At 44.7% G+C, this 18,207-nt stretch overlaps 1 protein-coding gene across 1 annotated transcript in view; it reads right to left on the minus strand.

The window, feature by feature from the left end:
• The window catches only part of LOC135530599 (metal transporter CNNM1-like), a 31,028-nt gene extending 14,275 nt beyond the window's left edge, over positions 1 to 16,753 (minus strand). Inside the window, 1 exon segment of the mRNA XM_064958898.1 lies at positions 14,807 to 16,753. Coding sequence (XP_064814970.1) covers positions 14,807 to 16,235 — 1,429 coding nt within the window. The 5' untranslated portion in view covers positions 16,236 to 16,753.
• Positions 16,754 to 18,207: the final 1,454 nt, after the last annotated feature.

Here is an 18,207-nt window from a genome sequence, read left to right on the forward strand (position 1 = left end):
CACTAACTGTAAGTCTCTGGATCAGAGTGTCTGCTAAATGACTCACTAACTGTAAGTCTCTCTGGATCAGAGTGTCTGCTAAATGACTCACTAACTGTAAGTCTCTCTGGATCAGAGTGTCTGCTAAATGACTCACTAACTGTAAGTCTCTCTGGATCAGAGTGTCTGCTAAATGACTCACTAACTGTAAGTCTCTCTGGATCAGAGTGTCTGCTAAATGACTCACTAACTGTAAGTCTCTCTGGATCAGAGTGTCTGCTAAATGACTCACTAACTGTAAGTCTCTCTGGATCAGAGTGTCTGCTAAATGACTCACTAACTGTAAGTCTCTCTGGATCAGAGTGTCTGCTAAATGACTCACTAACTGTAAGTCTCTCTGGATCAGAGTGTCTGCTAAATGACTCACTAACTGTAAGTCTCTCTGGATCAGAGTGTCTGCTAAATGACTCACTAACTGTAAGTCTCTCTGGATCAGAGTGTCTGCTAAATGACTCACTAACTGTAAGTCTCTCTGGATCAGAGTGTCTGCTAAATGACTCACTAACTGTAAGTCTCTCTGGATCAGAGTGTCTGCTAAATGACTCACTAACTGTAAGTCTCTCTGGATCAGAGTGTCTGCTAAATGACTCACTAACTGTAAGTCTCTCTGGATCAGAGTGTCTGCTAAATGACTCACTAACTGTAAGTCTCTCTGGATCAGAGTGTCTGCTAAATGACTCACTAACTGTAAGTCTCTCTGGATCAGAGTGTCTGCTAAATGACTCACTAACTGTAAGTCTCTCTGGATCAGAGTGTCTGCTAAATGACTCACTAACTGTAAGTCTCTCTGGATCAGAGTGTCTGCTAAATGACTCACTAACTGTAAGTCTCTCTGGATCAGAGTGTCTGCTAAATGACTCACTAACTGTAAGTCTCTCTGGATCAGAGTGTCTGCTAAATGACTCACTAACTGTAAGTCTCTGGATCAGAGTGTCTGCTAAATGACTCACTAACTGTAAGTCTCTCTGGATCAGAGTGTCTGCTAAATGACTCACTAACTGTAAGTCTCTCTGGATCAGAGTGTCTGCTAAATGACTCACTAACTGTAAGTCTCTCTGGATCAGAGTGTCTGCTAAATGACTCACTAACTGTAAGTCTCTCTGGATCAGAGTGTCTGCTAAATGACTCACTAACTGTAAGTCTCTCTGGATCAGAGTGTCTGCTAAATGACTCACTAACTGTAAGTCTCTCTGGATCAGAGTGTCTGCTAAATGACTCACTAACTGTAAGTCTCTCTGGATCAGAGTGTCTGCTAAATGACTCACTAACTGTAAGTCTCTCTGGATCAGAGTGTCTGCTAAATGACTCACTAACTGTAAGTCTCTCTGGATCAGAGTGTCTGCTAAATGACTCACTAACTGTAAGTCTCTCTGGATCAGAGTCTGCTAAATGACTCACTAACTGTAAGTCTCTCTGGATCAGAGTGTCTGCTAAATGACTCACTAACTGTAAGTCTCTCTGGATCAGAGTGTCTGCTAAATGACTCACTAACTGTAAGTCTCTCTGGATCAGAGTGTCTGCTAAATGACTCACTAACTGTAAGTCTCTCTGGATCAGAGTGTCTGCTAAATGACTCACTAACTGTAAGTCTCTCTGGATCAGAGTGTCTGCTAAATGACTCACTAACTGTAAGTCTCTCTGGATCAGAGTGTCTGCTAAATGACTCACTAACTGTAAGTCTCTCTGGATCAGAGTGTCTGCTAAATGACTCACTAACTGTAAGTCTCTCTGGATCAGAGTGTCTGCTAAATGACTCACTAACTGTAAGTCTCTCTGGATCAGAGTGTCTGCTAAATGACTCACTAACTGTAAGTCTCTCTGGATCAGAGTGTCTGCTAAATGACTCACTAACTGTAAGTCTCTCTGGATCAGAGTGTCTGCTAAATGACTCACTAACTGTAAGTCTCTCTGGATCAGAGTGTCTGCTAAATGACTCACTAACTGTAAGTCTCTCTGGATCAGAGTGTCTGCTAAATGACTCACTAACTGTAAGTCTCTCTGGATCAGAGTGTCTGCTAAATGACTCACTAACTGTAAGTCTCTCTGGATCAGAGTGTCTGCTAAATGACTCACTAACTGTAAGTCTCTCTGGATCAGAGTGTCTGCTAAATGACTCACTAACTGTAAGTCTCTCTGGATCAGAGTGTCTGCTAAATGACTCACTAACTGTAAGTCTCTCTGGATCAGAGTGTCTGCTAAATGACTCACTAACTGTAAGTCTCTCTGGATCAGAGTGTCTGCTAAATGACTCACTAACTGTAAGTCTCTCTGGATCAGAGTGTCTGCTAAATGACTCACTAACTGTAAGTCTCTCTGGATCAGAGTGTCTGCTAAATGACTCACTAACTGTAAGTCTCTCTGGATCAGAGTGTCTGCTAAATGACTCACTAACTGTAAGTCTCTCTGGATCAGAGTGTCTGCTAAATGACTCACTAACTGTAAGTCTCTCTGGATCAGAGTGTCTGCTAAATGACTCACTAACTGTAAGTCTCTCTGGATCAGAGTGTCTGCTAAATGACTCACTAACTGTAAGTCTCTCTGGATCAGAGTGTCTGCTAAATGACTCACTAACTGTAAGTCTCTCTGGATCAGAGTGTCTGCTAAATGACTCACTAACTGTAAGTCTCTCTGGATCAGAGTGTCTGCTAAATGACTCACTAACTGTAAGTCTCTCTGGATCAGAGTGTCTGCTAAATGACTCACTAACTGTAAGTCTCTCTGGATCAGAGTGTCTGCTAAATGACTCACTAACTGTAAGTCTCTCTGGATCAGAGTGTCTGCTAAATGACTCACTAACTGTAAGTCTCTCTGGATCAGAGTGTCTGCTAAATGACTCACTAACTGTAAGTCTCTCTGGATCAGAGTGTCTGCTAAATGACTCACTAACTGTAAGTCTCTCTGGATCAGAGTGTCTGCTAAATGACTCACTAACTGTAAGTCTCTCTGGATCAGAGTGTCTGCTAAATGACTCACTAACTGTAAGTCTCTCTGGATCAGAGTGTCTGCTAAATGACTCACTAACTGTAAGTCTCTCTGGATCAGAGTGTCTGCTAAATGACTCACTAACTGTAAGTCTCTCTGGATCAGAGTGTCTGCTAAATGACTCACTAACTGTAAGTCTCTCTGGATCAGAGTGTCTGCTAAATGACTCACTAACTGTAAGTCTCTCTGGATCAGAGTGTCTGCTAAATGACTCACTAACTGTAAGTCTCTCTGGATCAGAGTGTCTGCTAAATGACTCACTAACTGTAAGTCTCTCTGGATCAGAGTGTCTGCTAAATGACTCACTAACTGTAAGTCTCTCTGGATCAGAGTGTCTGCTAAATGACTCACTAACTGTAAGTCTCTCTGGATCAGAGTGTCTGCTAAATGACTCACTAACTGTAAGTCTCTCTGGATCAGAGTGTCTGCTAAATGACTCACTAACTGTAAGTCTCTCTGGATCAGAGTGTCTGCTAAATGACTCACTAACTGTAAGTCTCTCTGGATCAGAGTGTCTGCTAAATGACTCACTAACTGTAAGTCTCTCTGGATCAGAGTGTCTGCTAAATGACTCACTAACTGTAAGTCTCTCTGGATCAGAGTGTCTGCTAAATGACTCACTAACTGTAAGTCTCTCTGGATCAGAGTGTCTGCTAAATGACTCACTAACTGTAAGTCTCTCTGGATCAGAGTGTCTGCTAAATGACTCACTAACTGTAAGTCTCTCTGGATCAGAGTGTCTGCTAAATGACTCACTAACTGTAAGTCTCTCTGGATCAGAGTGTCTGCTAAATGACTCACTAACTGTAAGTCTCTCTGGATCAGAGTGTCTGCTAAATGACTCACTAACTGTAAGTCTCTCTGGATCAGAGTGTCTGCTAAATGACTCACTAACTGTAAGTCTCTCTGGATCAGAGTGTCTGCTAAATGACTCACTAACTGTAAGTCTCTCTGGATCAGAGTGTCTGCTAAATGACTCACTAACTGTAAGTCTCTCTGGATCAGAGTGTCTGCTAAATGACTCACTAACTGTAAGTCTCTCTGGATCAGAGTGTCTGCTAAATGACTCACTAACTGTAAGTCTCTCTGGATCAGAGTGTCTGCTAAATGACTCACTAACTGTAAGTCTCTCTGGATCAGAGTGTCTGCTAAATGACTCACTAACTGTAAGTCTCTCTGGATCAGAGTGTCTGCTAAATGACTCACTAACTGTAAGTCTCTCTGGATCAGAGTGTCTGCTAAATGACTCACTAACTGTAAGTCTCTCTGGATCAGAGTGTCTGCTAAATGACTCACTAACTGTAAGTCTCTCTGGATCAGAGTGTCTGCTAAATGGCTCACTAACTGTAAGTCTCTCTGGATCAGAGTGTCTGCTAAATGACTCACTAACTGTAAGTCTCTCTGGATCAGAGTGTCTGCTAAATGACTCACTAACTGTAAGTCTCTGGATCAGAGTGTCTGCTAAATGACTCACTAACTGTAAGTCTCTCTGGATCAGAGTGTCTGCTAAATGACTCACTAACTGTAAGTCTCTCTGGATCAGAGTGTCTGCTAAATGACTCACTAACTGTAAGTCTCTCTGGATCAGAGTCTGCTAAATGACTCACTAACTGTAAGTCTCTCTGGATCAGAGTGTCTGCTAAATGACTCACTAACTGTAAGTCTCTCTGGATCAGAGTGTCTGCTAAATGACTCACTAACTGTAAGTCTCTCTGGATCAGAGTGTCTGCTAAATGACTCACTAACTGTAAGTCTCTCTGGATCAGAGTGTCTGCTAAATGACTCACTAACTGTAAGTCTCTCTGGATCAGAGTGTCTGCTAAATGACTCACTAACTGTAAGTCTCTGGATCAGAGTGTCTGCTAAATGACTCACTAACTGTAAGTCTCTCTGGATCAGAGTGTCTGCTAAATGACTCACTAACTGTAAGTCTCTCTGGATCAGAGTGTCTGCTAAATGACTCACTAACTGTAAGTCTCTCTGGATCAGAGTGTCTGCTAAATGACTCACTAACTGTAAGTCTCTCTGGATCAGAGTGTCTGCTAAATGACTCACTAACTGTAAGTCTCTCTGGATCAGAGTGTCTGCTAAATGACTCACTAACTGTAAGTCTCTCTGGATCAGTGTCTGCTAAATGACTCACTAACTGTAAGTCTCTCTGGATCAGAGTGTCTGCTAAATGACTCACTAACTGTAAGTCTCTCTGGATCAGAGTGTCTGCTAAATGACTCACTAACTGTAAGTCTCTCTGGATCAGAGTGTCTGCTAAATGACTCACTAACTGTAAGTCTCTCTGGATCAGAGTGTCTGCTAAATGACTCACTAACTGTAAGTCTCTCTGGATCAGAGTGTCTGCTAAATGACTCACTAACTGTAAGTCTCTCTGGATCAGAGTGTCTGCTAAATGACTCACTAACTGTAAGTCTCTCTGGATCAGAGTGTCTGCTAAATGACTCACTAACTGTAAGTCTCTCTGGATCAGAGTGTCTGCTAAATGACTCACTAACTGTAAGTCTCTCTGGATCAGAGTGTCTGCTAAATGACTCACTAACTGTAAGTCTCTCTGGATCAGAGTGTCTGCTAAATGACTCACTAACTGTAAGTCTCTCTGGATCAGAGTGTCTGCTAAATGACTCACTAACTGTAAGTCTCTCTGGATCAGAGTGTCTGCTAAATGACTCACTAACTGTAAGTCTCTCTGGATCAGAGTGTCTGCTAAATGACTCACTAACTGTAAGTCTCTCTGGATCAGAGTGTCTGCTAAATGACTCACTAACTGTAAGTCTCTCTGGATCAGAGTGTCTGCTAAATGACTCACTAACTGTAAGTCTCTCTGGATCAGAGTCTGCTAAATGACTCACTAACTGTAAGTCTCTCTGGATCAGAGTGTCTGCTAAATGACTCACTAACTGTAAGTCTCTCTGGATCAGAGTGTCTGCTAAATGACTCACTAACTGTAAGTCTCTCTGGATCAGAGTGTCTGCTAAATGACTCACTAACTGTAAGTCTCTCTGGATCAGAGTGTCTGCTAAATGACTCACTAACTGTAAGTCTCTCTGGATCAGAGTGTCTGCTAAATGACTCACTAACTGTAAGTCTCTGGATCAGAGTGTCTGCTAAATGACTCACTAACTGTAAGTCTCTCTGGATCAGAGTGTCTGCTAAATGACTCACTAACTGTAAGTCTCTCTGGATCAGAGTGTCTGCTAAATGACTCACTAACTGTAAGTCTCTCTGGATCAGAGTGTCTGCTAAATGACTCACTAACTGTAAGTCTCTCTGGATCAGAGTGTCTGCTAAATGACTCACTAACTGTAAGTCTCTCTGGATCAGAGTGTCTGCTAAATGACTCACTAACTGTAAGTCTCTCTGGATCAGAGTGTCTGCTAAATGACTCACTAACTGTAAGTCTCTCTGGATCAGAGTGTCTGCTAAATGACTCACTAACTGTAAGTCTCTCTGGATCAGAGTGTCTGCTAAATGACTCACTAACTGTAAGTCTCTCTGGATCAGAGTGTCTGCTAAATGACTCACTAACTGTAAGTCTCTCTGGATCAGAGTGTCTGCTAAATGACTCACTAACTGTAAGTCTCTCTGGATCAGAGTGTCTGCTAAATGACTCACTAACTGTAAGTCTCTCTGGATCAGAGTGTCTGCTAAATGACTCACTAACTGTAAGTCTCTCTGGATCAGAGTGTCTGCTAAATGACTCACTAACTGTAAGTCTCTCTGGATCAGAGTGTCTGCTAAATGACTCACTAACTGTAAGTCTCTCTGGATCAGAGTGTCTGCTAAATGACTCACTAACTGTAAGTCTCTCTGGATCAGAGTGTCTGCTAAATGACTCACTAACTGTAAGTCTCTCTGGATCAGAGTGTCTGCTAAATGACTCACTAACTGTAAGTCTCTCTGGATCAGAGTGTCTGCTAAATGACTCACTAACTGTAAGTCTCTCTGGATCAGAGTGTCTGCTAAATGACTCACTAACTGTAAGTCTCTCTGGATCAGAGTGTCTGCTAAATGACTCACTAACTGTAAGTCTCTCTGGATCAGAGTGTCTGCTAAATGACTCACTAACTGTAAGTCTCTCTGGATCAGAGTGTCTGCTAAATGACTCACTAACTGTAAGTCTCTCTGGATCAGAGTGTCTGCTAAATGACTCACTAACTGTAAGTCTCTCTGGATCAGAGTGTCTGCTAAATGACTCACTAACTGTAAGTCTCTCTGGATCAGAGTGTCTGCTAAATGACTCACTAACTGTAAGTCTCTCTGGATCAGAGTGTCTGCTAAATGACTCACTAACTGTAAGTCTCTCTGGATCAGAGTGTCTGCTAAATGACTCACTAACTGTAAGTCTCTCTGGATCAGAGTGTCTGCTAAATGACTCACTAACTGTAAGTCTCTCTGGATCAGAGTGTCTGCTAAATGACTCACTAACTGTAAGTCTCTGGATCAGAGTGTCTGCTAAATGACTCACTAACTGTAAGTCTCTCTGGATCAGTGTCTGCTAAATGACTCACTAACTGTAAGTCTCTCTGGATCAGAGTGTCTGCTAAATGACTCACTAACTGTAAGTCTCTGGATCAGAGTGTCTGCTAAATGACTCACTAACTGTAAGTCTCTCTGGATCAGAGTGTCTGCTAAATGACTCACTAACTGTAAGTCTCTCTGGATCAGAGTGTCTGCTAAATGACTCACTAACTGTAAGTCTCTCTGGATCAGAGTGTCTGCTAAATGACTCACTAACTGTAAGTCTCTCTGGATCAGAGTGTCTGCTAAATGACTCACTAACTGTAAGTCTCTCTGGATCAGAGTGTCTGCTAAATGACTCACTAACTGTAAGTCTCTCTGGATCAGAGTGTCTGCTAAATGACTCACTAACTGTAAGTCTCTCTGGATCAGAGTGTCTGCTAAATGACTCACTAACTGTAAGTCTCTCTGGATCAGAGTGTCTGCTAAATGACTCACTAACTGTAAGTCTCTCTGGATCAGAGTGTCTGCTAAATGACTCACTAACTGTAAGTCTCTCTGGATCAGAGTGTCTGCTAAATGACTCACTAACTGTAAGTCTCTCTGGATCAGAGTGTCTGCTAAATGACTCACTAACTGTAAGTCTCTCTGGATCAGAGTGTCTGCTAAATGACTCACTAACTGTAAGTCTCTCTGGATCAGAGTGTCTGCTAAATGACTCACTAACTGTAAGTCTCTCTGGATCAGAGTGTCTGCTAAATGACTCACTAACTGTAAGTCTCTCTGGATCAGAGTGTCTGCTAAATGACTCACTAACTGTAAGTCTCTGGATCAGAGTGTCTGCTAAATGACTCACTAACTGTAAGTCTCTCTGGATCAGAGTGTCTGCTAAATGACTCACTAACTGTAAGTCTCTCTGGATCAGAGTGTCTGCTAAATGACTCACTAACTGTAAGTCTCTCTGGATCAGAGTGTCTGCTAAATGACTCACTAACTGTAAGTCTCTCTGGATCAGAGTGTCTGCTAAATGACTCACTAACTGTAAGTCTCTCTGGATCAGAGTGTCTGCTAAATGACTCACTAACTGTAAGTCTCTCTGGATCAGAGTGTCTGCTAAATGACTCACTAACTGTAAGTCTCTCTGGATCAGAGTGTCTGCTAAATGACTCACTAACTGTAAGTCTCTCTGGATCAGAGTGTCTGCTAAATGACTCACTAACTGTAAGTCTCTCTGGATCAGAGTGTCTGCTAAATGACTCACTAACTGTAAGTCTCTCTGGATCAGAGTGTCTGCTAAATGACTCACTAACTGTAAGTCTCTCTGGATCAGAGTGTCTGCTAAATGACTCACTAACTGTAAGTCTCTCTGGATCAGAGTGTCTGCTAAATGACTCACTAACTGTAAGTCTCTCTGGATCAGAGTGTCTGCTAAATGACTCACTAACTGTAAGTCTCTCTGGATCAGAGTGTCTGCTAAATGACTCACTAACTGTAAGTCTCTCTGGATCAGAGTGTCTGCTAAATGACTCACTAACTGTAAGTCTCTCTGGATCAGAGTGTCTGCTAAATGACTCACTAACTGTAAGTCTCTCTGGATCAGAGTGTCTGCTAAATGACTCACTAACTGTAAGTCTCTCTGGATCAGAGTGTCTGCTAAATGACTCACTAACTGTAAGTCTCTCTGGATCAGAGTGTCTGCTAAATGACTCACTAACTGTAAGTCTCTGGATCAGAGTGTCTGCTAAATGACTCACTAACTGTAAGTCTCTCTGGATCAGAGTGTCTGCTAAATGACTCACTAACTGTAAGTCTCTCTGGATCAGAGTGTCTGCTAAATGACTCACTAACTGTAAGTCTCTCTGGATCAGAGTGTCTGCTAAATGACTCACTAACTGTAAGTCTCTCTGGATCAGAGTGTCTGCTAAATGACTCACTAACTGTAAGTCTCTCTGGATCAGAGTGTCTGCTAAATGACTCACTAACTGTAAGTCTCTCTGGATCAGAGTGTCTGCTAAATGACTCACTAACTGTAAGTCTCTCTGGATCAGAGTGTCTGCTAAATGACTCACTAACTGTAAGTCTCTCTGGATCAGAGTGTCTGCTAAATGACTCACTAACTGTAAGTCTCTCTGGATCAGAGTGTCTGCTAAATGACTCACTAACTGTAAGTCTCTCTGGATCAGAGTGTCTGCTAAATGACTCACTAACTGTAAGTCTCTCTGGATCAGAGTGTCTGCTAAATGACTCACTAACTGTAAGTCTCTCTGGATCAGAGTGTCTGCTAAATGACTCACTAACTGTAAGTCTCTCTGGATCAGAGTGTCTGCTAAATGACTCACTAACTGTAAGTCTCTCTGGATCAGAGTGTCTGCTAAATGACTCACTAACTGTAAGTCTCTCTGGATCAGAGTGTCTGCTAAATGACTCACTAACTGTAAGTCTCTCTGGATCAGAGTGTCTGCTAAATGACTCACTAACTGTAAGTCTCTCTGGATCAGAGTGTCTGCTAAATGACTCACTAACTGTAAGTCTCTCTGGATCAGAGTGTCTGCTAAATGACTCACTAACTGTAAGTCTCTCTGGATCAGAGTGTCTGCTAAATGACTCAATAACTGTAAGTCTCTGGATCAGAGTGTCTGCTAAATGACTCACTAACTGTAAGTCTCTCTGGATCAGAGTGTCTGCTAAATGACTCACTAACTGTAAGTCTCTCTGGATCAGAGTGTCTGCTAACTGACTCACTAACTGTAAGTCTCTCTGGATCAGAGTGTCTGCTAAATGACTCACTACTGTAAGTCTCTCTGAATCAGAGTGTCTGCTAAATGACTCACTAACTGTAAGTCTCTCTGGATCAGAGTGTCTGCTAAATGACTCACTAACTGTAAGTCTCTGGATCAGAGTGTCTGCTAAATGACTCACTAACTGTAAGTCTCTCTGGATCAGTGTCTGCTAACTGACTCACTAACTGTAAGTCTCTCTGGATCAGAGTGTCTGCTAAATGACTCACTAACTGTACGTCTCTCTGGATCAGAGTGTCTGCTAAATGACTCACTAACTGTAAGTCTCTCTGGATCAGAGTGTCTGCTAAATGACTCACTAACTGTAAGTCTCTCTGGATCAGAGTGTCTGCTAAATGACTCACTAACTGTAAGTCTCTCTGGATCAGAGTGTCTGCTAAATGACTCACTAACTGTAAGTCTCTCTGGATCAGAGTGTCTGCTAAATGACTCACTAACTGTAAGTCTCTCTGGATCAGAGTGTCTGCTAAATGACTCACTAACTGTAAGTCTCTCTGGATCAGAGTGTCTGCTAAATGACTCACTAACTGTAAGTCTCTCTGGATCAGAGTGTCTGCTAAATGACTCACTAACTGTAAGTCTCTCTGAATCAGAGTGTCTGCTAAATGACTCACTAACTGTAAGTCTCTCTGGATCAGAGTGTCTGCTAAATGACTCACTAACTGTAAGTCTCTGGATCAGAGTGTCTGCTAAATGACTCACTCACTGTAAGTCTCTCTGGATCAGTGTCTGCTAACTGACTCACTAATTGTAAGTCTCTCTGGATCAGAATGTCTGCTAAATGACTCACTAACTGTACGTCTCTCTGGATCAGAGTGTCTGCTAAATGACTCACTAACTGTACGTCTCTCTGAATCAGAGTGTCTGCTAAATGACTCACTAACTGTACGTCTCTCTGGATCAGAGTGTCTGCTAAATGACTCACTACTGTAAGTCTCTCTGGATCAGAGTGTCACTGAAACACAAACACACAGACTACATCTACCATGAGGCCACAGGAATAGAAGCAGTGAGCGATCTAGTAGAAACTTAACGGGTGTATTAATTAGAGCACACCGTACTAACCCATTGCACAACATTTGGAAAGGGAAAAAAGAACCCTCCCAGGAGGCCCTAGTGACGCCAATCTTCCCAGCAGAGGGATGATGCACAGCTGCACCCTATTTCATATTTAGTGCACCAGGGCTCACAGAGAACGAGAGAGGGAAACAATCAAACTGGGTGCCATTTGGGATGCACAAATGGGGAGGGGTAATCTCCATGGTAACAGGGGGGTATTATTAGAGACACAGCCAGAGTAAATGGGGAATCATTTCAGATAAACAGTCTAGTTGATTTGTTAGTTAGATATGGTCTATTTCTGCTACTGTTTGTTGATGTTAAAGGTTCTGTGAGATGGTGATTTAGATGGAAGGAATGGGAGGCTGGTTCATTGTGTTTGTTTGTGAATGAGTGAGTAGAGGAGGAGAAGAGGGAAGAGGAGAATAGAGGGGAGGTCGGGGTTGGAGGGAGTAGGGTGTGGGGGGTGGGAGGGGTCGTGCAGGGTGATTGAGTTGTACAGAGACTGCTCAGGGCTCCCCCTGGAGAGAGAGGGAGGGGACAGAGAGACAGAGAGAGAGGAAGAGTGAGAGAGACTGCACTGCAGACACCAGCAGCTGAAGATTACATCATCAGCCATTATGTAACACAGTCGACACTTAACACACATCCTTGAACACAGCTGCAGCTACCCTCTCTTTCTCTCACACACACACAGCTGCAGCCCCCCCCCCCCCCCCCCAACAGCGTCCACAAGAGATCTCCTTGCTGTTCCTACTGTGCTCCCCTGTCTTCGCCCACTCTGGCTGTGTCTCACTCTGACTGGGGGAGAGAGTGAGAAAGAGGGAGAGAGAAAGAAAGAGAGAGAGAAAGAGAGCGAGAGGAAAAGAGAGAGAGAAAGAGAAAGAGAGGATGAGAGAGAATGAGAGAGAAAGAGAGAGAGAGAAAGAAAGAAAGAAAGAAAGAGGAAAAGAGAGAAAGAGAGAAAGAGAGGGAGAGAATGAGAGAGAAAGGAAAAGAGAGAGAGAAAGGTTTGTCAGTCGCTCTGGATAAGAGCGTCTGCCAAATGGCTTAAATGGAATGTAAAAAAAGGTCTAGCAGCACATTAACAGCTCTTACACACATGCTATTTCAATGTTTGGTTTGATGTGATACTCAGCTCCCACACCTAGTGTCTCTAGGCATTATCTCAGCTCCCACACCTAGTGTCTCTAGGCTTTAGCTCAGCTCCCACACCTAGTGTCTCTAGGCTTTAGCTCAGCTCCCACACCTAGTGTCTCTAGGCTTTAGCTCAGCTCCCACACCTAGTGTCTCTAGGCTTTAGCTCAGCTCCCACACCTAGTGTCTCTAGGCTTTATCTCAGCTCCCACACCTAGTGTCTCTAGGCTTTAGCTCAGCTCCCACACCTAGTGTCTCTAGGCTTTAGCTCAGCTCCCACACCTAGTGTCTCTAGGCTTTATCTCAGCTCCCACACCTAGTGTCTCTAGGCTTTAGCTCAGCTCCCACACCTAGTGTCTCTAGGCTTTAGCTCAGCTCCCACAAGTGTCTCTAGGCTTCAGCTGAGCTCCCACAATGTCTCTATTTAATCAGCTCCCACACCTAGTGTCTCTAGGCTTTAGCTCAGCTCCCACACCTAGTGTCTCTAGGCTTTAGCTCAGCTCCCACACCTAGTGTCTCTAGGCTTTAGCTCAGCTCCCACACCTAGTGTCTCTAGGCTTTAGCTCAGCTCCCACACCTAGTGTCTCTAGGCTTTAGCTCAGCTCCCACACCTAGTGTCTCTAGGCTTTAGCTCAGCTCCCACACCTAGTGTCTCTAGGCTTTAGCTCAGCTCCCACACCTAGTGTCTCTAGGCTTTAGCTCAGCTCCCACACCTAGTGTCTCTAGGCTTTAGCTCAGCTCCCACACCTAGTGTCTCTAGGCTTTAGCTCAGCTCCCACACCTAGTGTCTCTAGGCTTTAGCTCAGCTCCCACACCTAGTGTCTCTAGGCTTTAGCTCAGCTCCCACACCTAGTGTCTCTAGGCTTTAGCTCAGCTCCCACACCTAGTGTCTCTAGGCTTTAGCTCAGCTCCCACACCTAGTGTCTCTAGGCTTTAGCTCAGTGTTGGAATACACTCTTGTGCACTTGCGTATAAAGGCTAAAGACACTGTGGTAGGGAGGGAGGGAGTAGTCTTGTTGTACTGGCGCTTTGCTGATTTCTGTTTTCACACACACACACACACACACACACACACACACACACACACACACACACACACACACACACACACACACACACACACACACACACACACACACACACACACACACACACACACACACACACACACACACACACACACACACACACACACACACACACACACACACTGTGGCTGTGTTGAATGCAGCATCACAGAGGGCAGATGAAGAGAGCGAGAGGGAGGGAAAGAGGGCGAAAGTGTTCTCTGAATATTTAATGTCTTCTCTCTGGGGGCGGAGCGATGGATGGGTGGAGGGAGAGAGGGGAGGGGGTGTCATGACAGGAAAGGACATTCTAAAGATAACAGCCTTTTATGTCTCTCTCTCTGTCTCTCTGTCACCATGACATTCTCCTCCCTCTATCTCTCTGTCAAGCTTGTGCTCTCAATTCAATTCAAAACACTCTCTCTTAAACACACACACACACTGTTTTGTTATCTATTTGTTTGTGTGGATTATACTGAGTGCTGATCTAGGATCAGGTCCCTCTTGTCCATGTAATCTAATTCATTATGTGATCTAAAAGGAGAAACTGACCCAAGATCAGCACTACTTCTCTGAGATGCTTTATGAATACGGGTCGAGACAGTGTAAACACATACATCTATTAAAGGTGTGCTTCATGTGTTTCTCTAGCACAGCCTCTGCATGCAACAACATGAGAAACGCTGACACTGCCTTCTTCCCCCATAAACAGACACAGACCACATGGCAACATGGCTACCTGCTATTGGTCAACAGGAGACACACCCGCCAAGCCACCTTACCTGCCCATATCATCATAAATTGCCCATAAGGAATAGGCTATATCCAAGCCTGTATTCCAAATGGCACCCTATTCCCTGTGTAGTAGACTATCACTGGGATGGGATATCCCTGTTAGTCACACTATGGTACAGCGCCTCTTATGAGCAGACAACCGTTGTTTCCACAGAGAGAATCTCACTGAAGTCACTCTATATGACTACATTGACACTGGTTGGCCCGACATGTAAACTGGTGTAGTTTATGGAAATGAACAATGGGAGCTTAAACCAGTGACTCGGCCACGAAGGGAGAGAGAGGAGGGGGTGGGGTGGGGACGGACGGTCGGGGAGAAAGAGTGGGGGGGGGAGTGGGATGGAGCGAGAGAGAGGGAGGGAGAAAAGGAAAGATAGAGAGAGAGTGAGAGGGGAGACACACAATCATACTATCTTTTCTAGAGTTTCTTGGGTGATCTTACTCCCCCCCTCTCCTTACCCTTCTTGAACTCCTCCAGCATGGCGTCCAGTTTGGTGTCGTTGAACACACAGTGCATGGGGTGTTTATAGAACTGTGTTATGGTCTTCAGATGGGTACAGTCATCCGGGTCAACGAACGCCAAGTCCTTCACGAACAGAATATCCACAATGTTCGACCGCAAGTTTTCGAACACCGGGATGCGCGTGTAGCCGCTCTGCATAATCTCCGACATGGTGTTGAAGTCCAGCACCGCTTCCGAGGTGAGCATGAAGCAGTCGGTTAGCGGAGTCAGAACATCTTCTACAGTCTTGGTCCGGAGCTCGAGCGCGCCCTGTATGATGTTGAGCTCCTCTTTAACCAGGTCGTGGTACGGGTCGGTCACGCGCAGCATCTCAAGGAGTTTTTCCCGCGTATAAAAGTTACTGATCTCCTGGTGGAGGATGAAGTCGAGGAGTTTACTGATGGGGTAGGAGATGGGGAAGGAGAGAACCATGAGAAGACGGGTTACCCAGATGGTTTTGGACGCAATGGCCAGGCCGTGCCGCGACGCAACAGAGTGTGGCAGGATCTCCCCAATGAAAAAGATCCCAAACGCGCAGATAATGGTGGACAACCAGGTCATCCCCAAGATCTGACACATCCATACTGCGAGCGCCGCGTTGATCAGCGCGTTGCCCAGCAGCAAAGTGCACAGGACGTAGTTACCGTGCCGCCGCACGGACTCGATTTTCCTCGCGTATTTCTGCTCCTTGTCCGTGCCGCTGTTCTGCAGAACCTGGAGTTCCACCGGGTCCAACGCGAGCAGACTGAGGTTCAGGCCACTGAAGAGCGCCGAGAGGGCCAGTAACAGAACCGATACTAACACTTGAAGCCAGAGGTCCGGTTCGGCCCCGCGCTCCACCACGGCGACCCAGAAATCCCGGGTCCGGTAGTGTTCCCATTTGGACCCGTCGAAGGCGCAAATCGAATAGTACTTCATCTTCTCTCCCCTGCGCAGGTTCTTAGCCAATACTTCCACCAACACGGAGTTCTGACTCGAAGCGGACTTGAAAGAGCCCAAGATCTCAATATCCGAGCTCCTGGCGTTTTTATCCATGCACATATTCCGCTTCGGGTGGACCTGCCCCTCTCTCCCCGGCCTCGGCTCCTCGATGAATGCTATCCAGGGAGCGGCGTTGGCTCTGGCCCCAGCGGTCCGGTTGAGCCTCTGTGGGGATGAGGCGTAGTAGACCCGCAGCATGAAGCGGGTTCCCTCTGTGGCTTTCAGCACCCCGTCGTCCACGGACAGCTCTCCCCCGGTCTCCTCCGGACGGAAGCCGAGCAGGGCGAGGGACGGGGAGGGGATGAGGGAGAGGAGAGAGAGGAACAGCAGCCGGGCTGGGGAGAAGGGTACCCTGGGGAAGAGGGGGGCGGTTCGGGACCGGGCAGCTACATCTTCCGCAGCCATGATGCAGAGTGAGATTCTCCGCCACACTACAGATGCGAACCAACCAAGTCACGTGGCGGTGGCGCGCTCACACTCCATCTGTGGGTGGGGGACCAGTTCCGTTACAGCAGCTGCATTTCCCGGTGTTGTTGTTGTTGATGCTGATGATGCTTCTCTACTCTACTACACCATGCAGGAAACGGGGCGGCGAGAGAATTCACCACAATTATGTAGTGACGTAATGCAATTTTGCACGAAGATGCCGGCTACGAATGGCAATAGGCAACGTACTGAGACACACAGAAACAGGACACGGGAAGTTTCCATTCCAGATTGCTTCCCCAGTAATTGTTGAGTGGTAAATATAATGAGACTTAATGATCAGATTCCTTATCAATCCCCCCACTCTGTCTAGCTGTTCTTATCAATCCCCCCACTCTGTCTAGCTGTTCTCCTCTCTACACCCAAACTGAATCTGTTTTTGCGCACGGACAAATAGCAGCCTATGCTACTACCTGCACTGCACCTACAAAAACATCATTCCAAAGATGTATATGTTTTTGTTCAGTGGGTTTATAATTACGTAAAGAGCGTAGTCATCCTACTGGTATGTCTGCCTGTCTGTCTCTCTGTTATATTCCCATAACAACACTTTCTGGGCAGACGGAATGGAAACAAAAATAACTGCTGAAAGAATGTCGTGGATCGGATGTGGCTTTTATGAAACAATTATCTCTCTCTCACCCTTCTCTCTCTCTCTGTCTCCCACTCTGCATCTCTTTCTCGCTCGCGCTCTGCCTGTTTCTCTCCCAATTCTCTCTTTATCCTACCATCTCCCTCATTCGCCCCCCCCCCCCTCTCCCTCTCTCATACATGAACAAAAGGCTGAGGAGCAGGATGTTGTTGTGTAGTTGGCCGAGGCAGAGCCTGGCTCAGTAAACAGCTCTCCCTGATCAGCGCCAAGGCCAGGACTCTTTCAGACACACAGACCATGCTCAGAATGGTGATTATGCCTCCAGACTACACAAAGGTTCTATATAGAACCAAAAAGGGTTATATCGCTTGCTTCATGTATGGAACCCCTAAAAGTTCCATAGAGAACCCCAAATAACCCGTTTTTCTAAGAGCATACCTAGAACCAGTACCTGGTATAGTTTGAGGATAATATTAATAATATGTATATTTTTAAAGACATTATGCAAAGTAATCTGATGTGAAGCAATATCATTATGTGAATTAGGACTATTGGGATTTCAACGTGGATCACTTTTGAGTTGTCTTGTGTCTTGTCATAATATCATGATTGTAATATATCGGCTATAATCTCCAGAAGATGGCGGTATTGTACAACATATGATAATGTGTGTGCTGACAATAATTCATGATAATCTATCCATCTTTACCTATAACTGATTGAAGCCCTGGTCATAGCTGTAGTAATATCACATATTCTATAGATTCATGATCCATTGTCCTCATAATAAATGAAATCACCCAGGTTCCAAAGAAACGTTATGATTTGCATATGGATATAGTATGCGAGATTCGGTCATTTAACAAAAACATTATCACTCATATCGGTAAGTAGCCTACTTTCTGAGGTTTGTTTTTCTAAACATCAAAAATACTAATCTTTCTTTAGATTAGTGGATGGCTACATCTCATTATTTTAATACTCTTTTGAATATTCGATGATGGTTGTTGACGTCAACCGCCTGTGTTCAATGGAGGGACTCTATGCCACTTGCCTCATGACATGAATATGCATAGCCATCTCGAGACAACTGCGATATAAGGTGTTTTTTCTCTAAATGGCGGTGATGTCACGTGTGCTACTTATATCAGCACACTCGAATAACCAAAGCGTTTCAAAATGTCTATTCAATCAAATAAACCTCGCGTAGCACACGTGAGGTTCATAAGCCATTCATTGTTTGTTGTTGACCAAATTCGACACTCATTGACCGACAAAACAAAAACTCATTGCTTGGTG

Source organism: Oncorhynchus masou, unplaced genomic scaffold, assembly GCF_036934945.1.
Source record: "Oncorhynchus masou masou isolate Uvic2021 unplaced genomic scaffold, UVic_Omas_1.1 unplaced_scaffold_1391, whole genome shotgun sequence".
NCBI classification, from domain to species: Eukaryota; Metazoa; Chordata; class Actinopteri; order Salmoniformes; family Salmonidae; genus Oncorhynchus; species Oncorhynchus masou.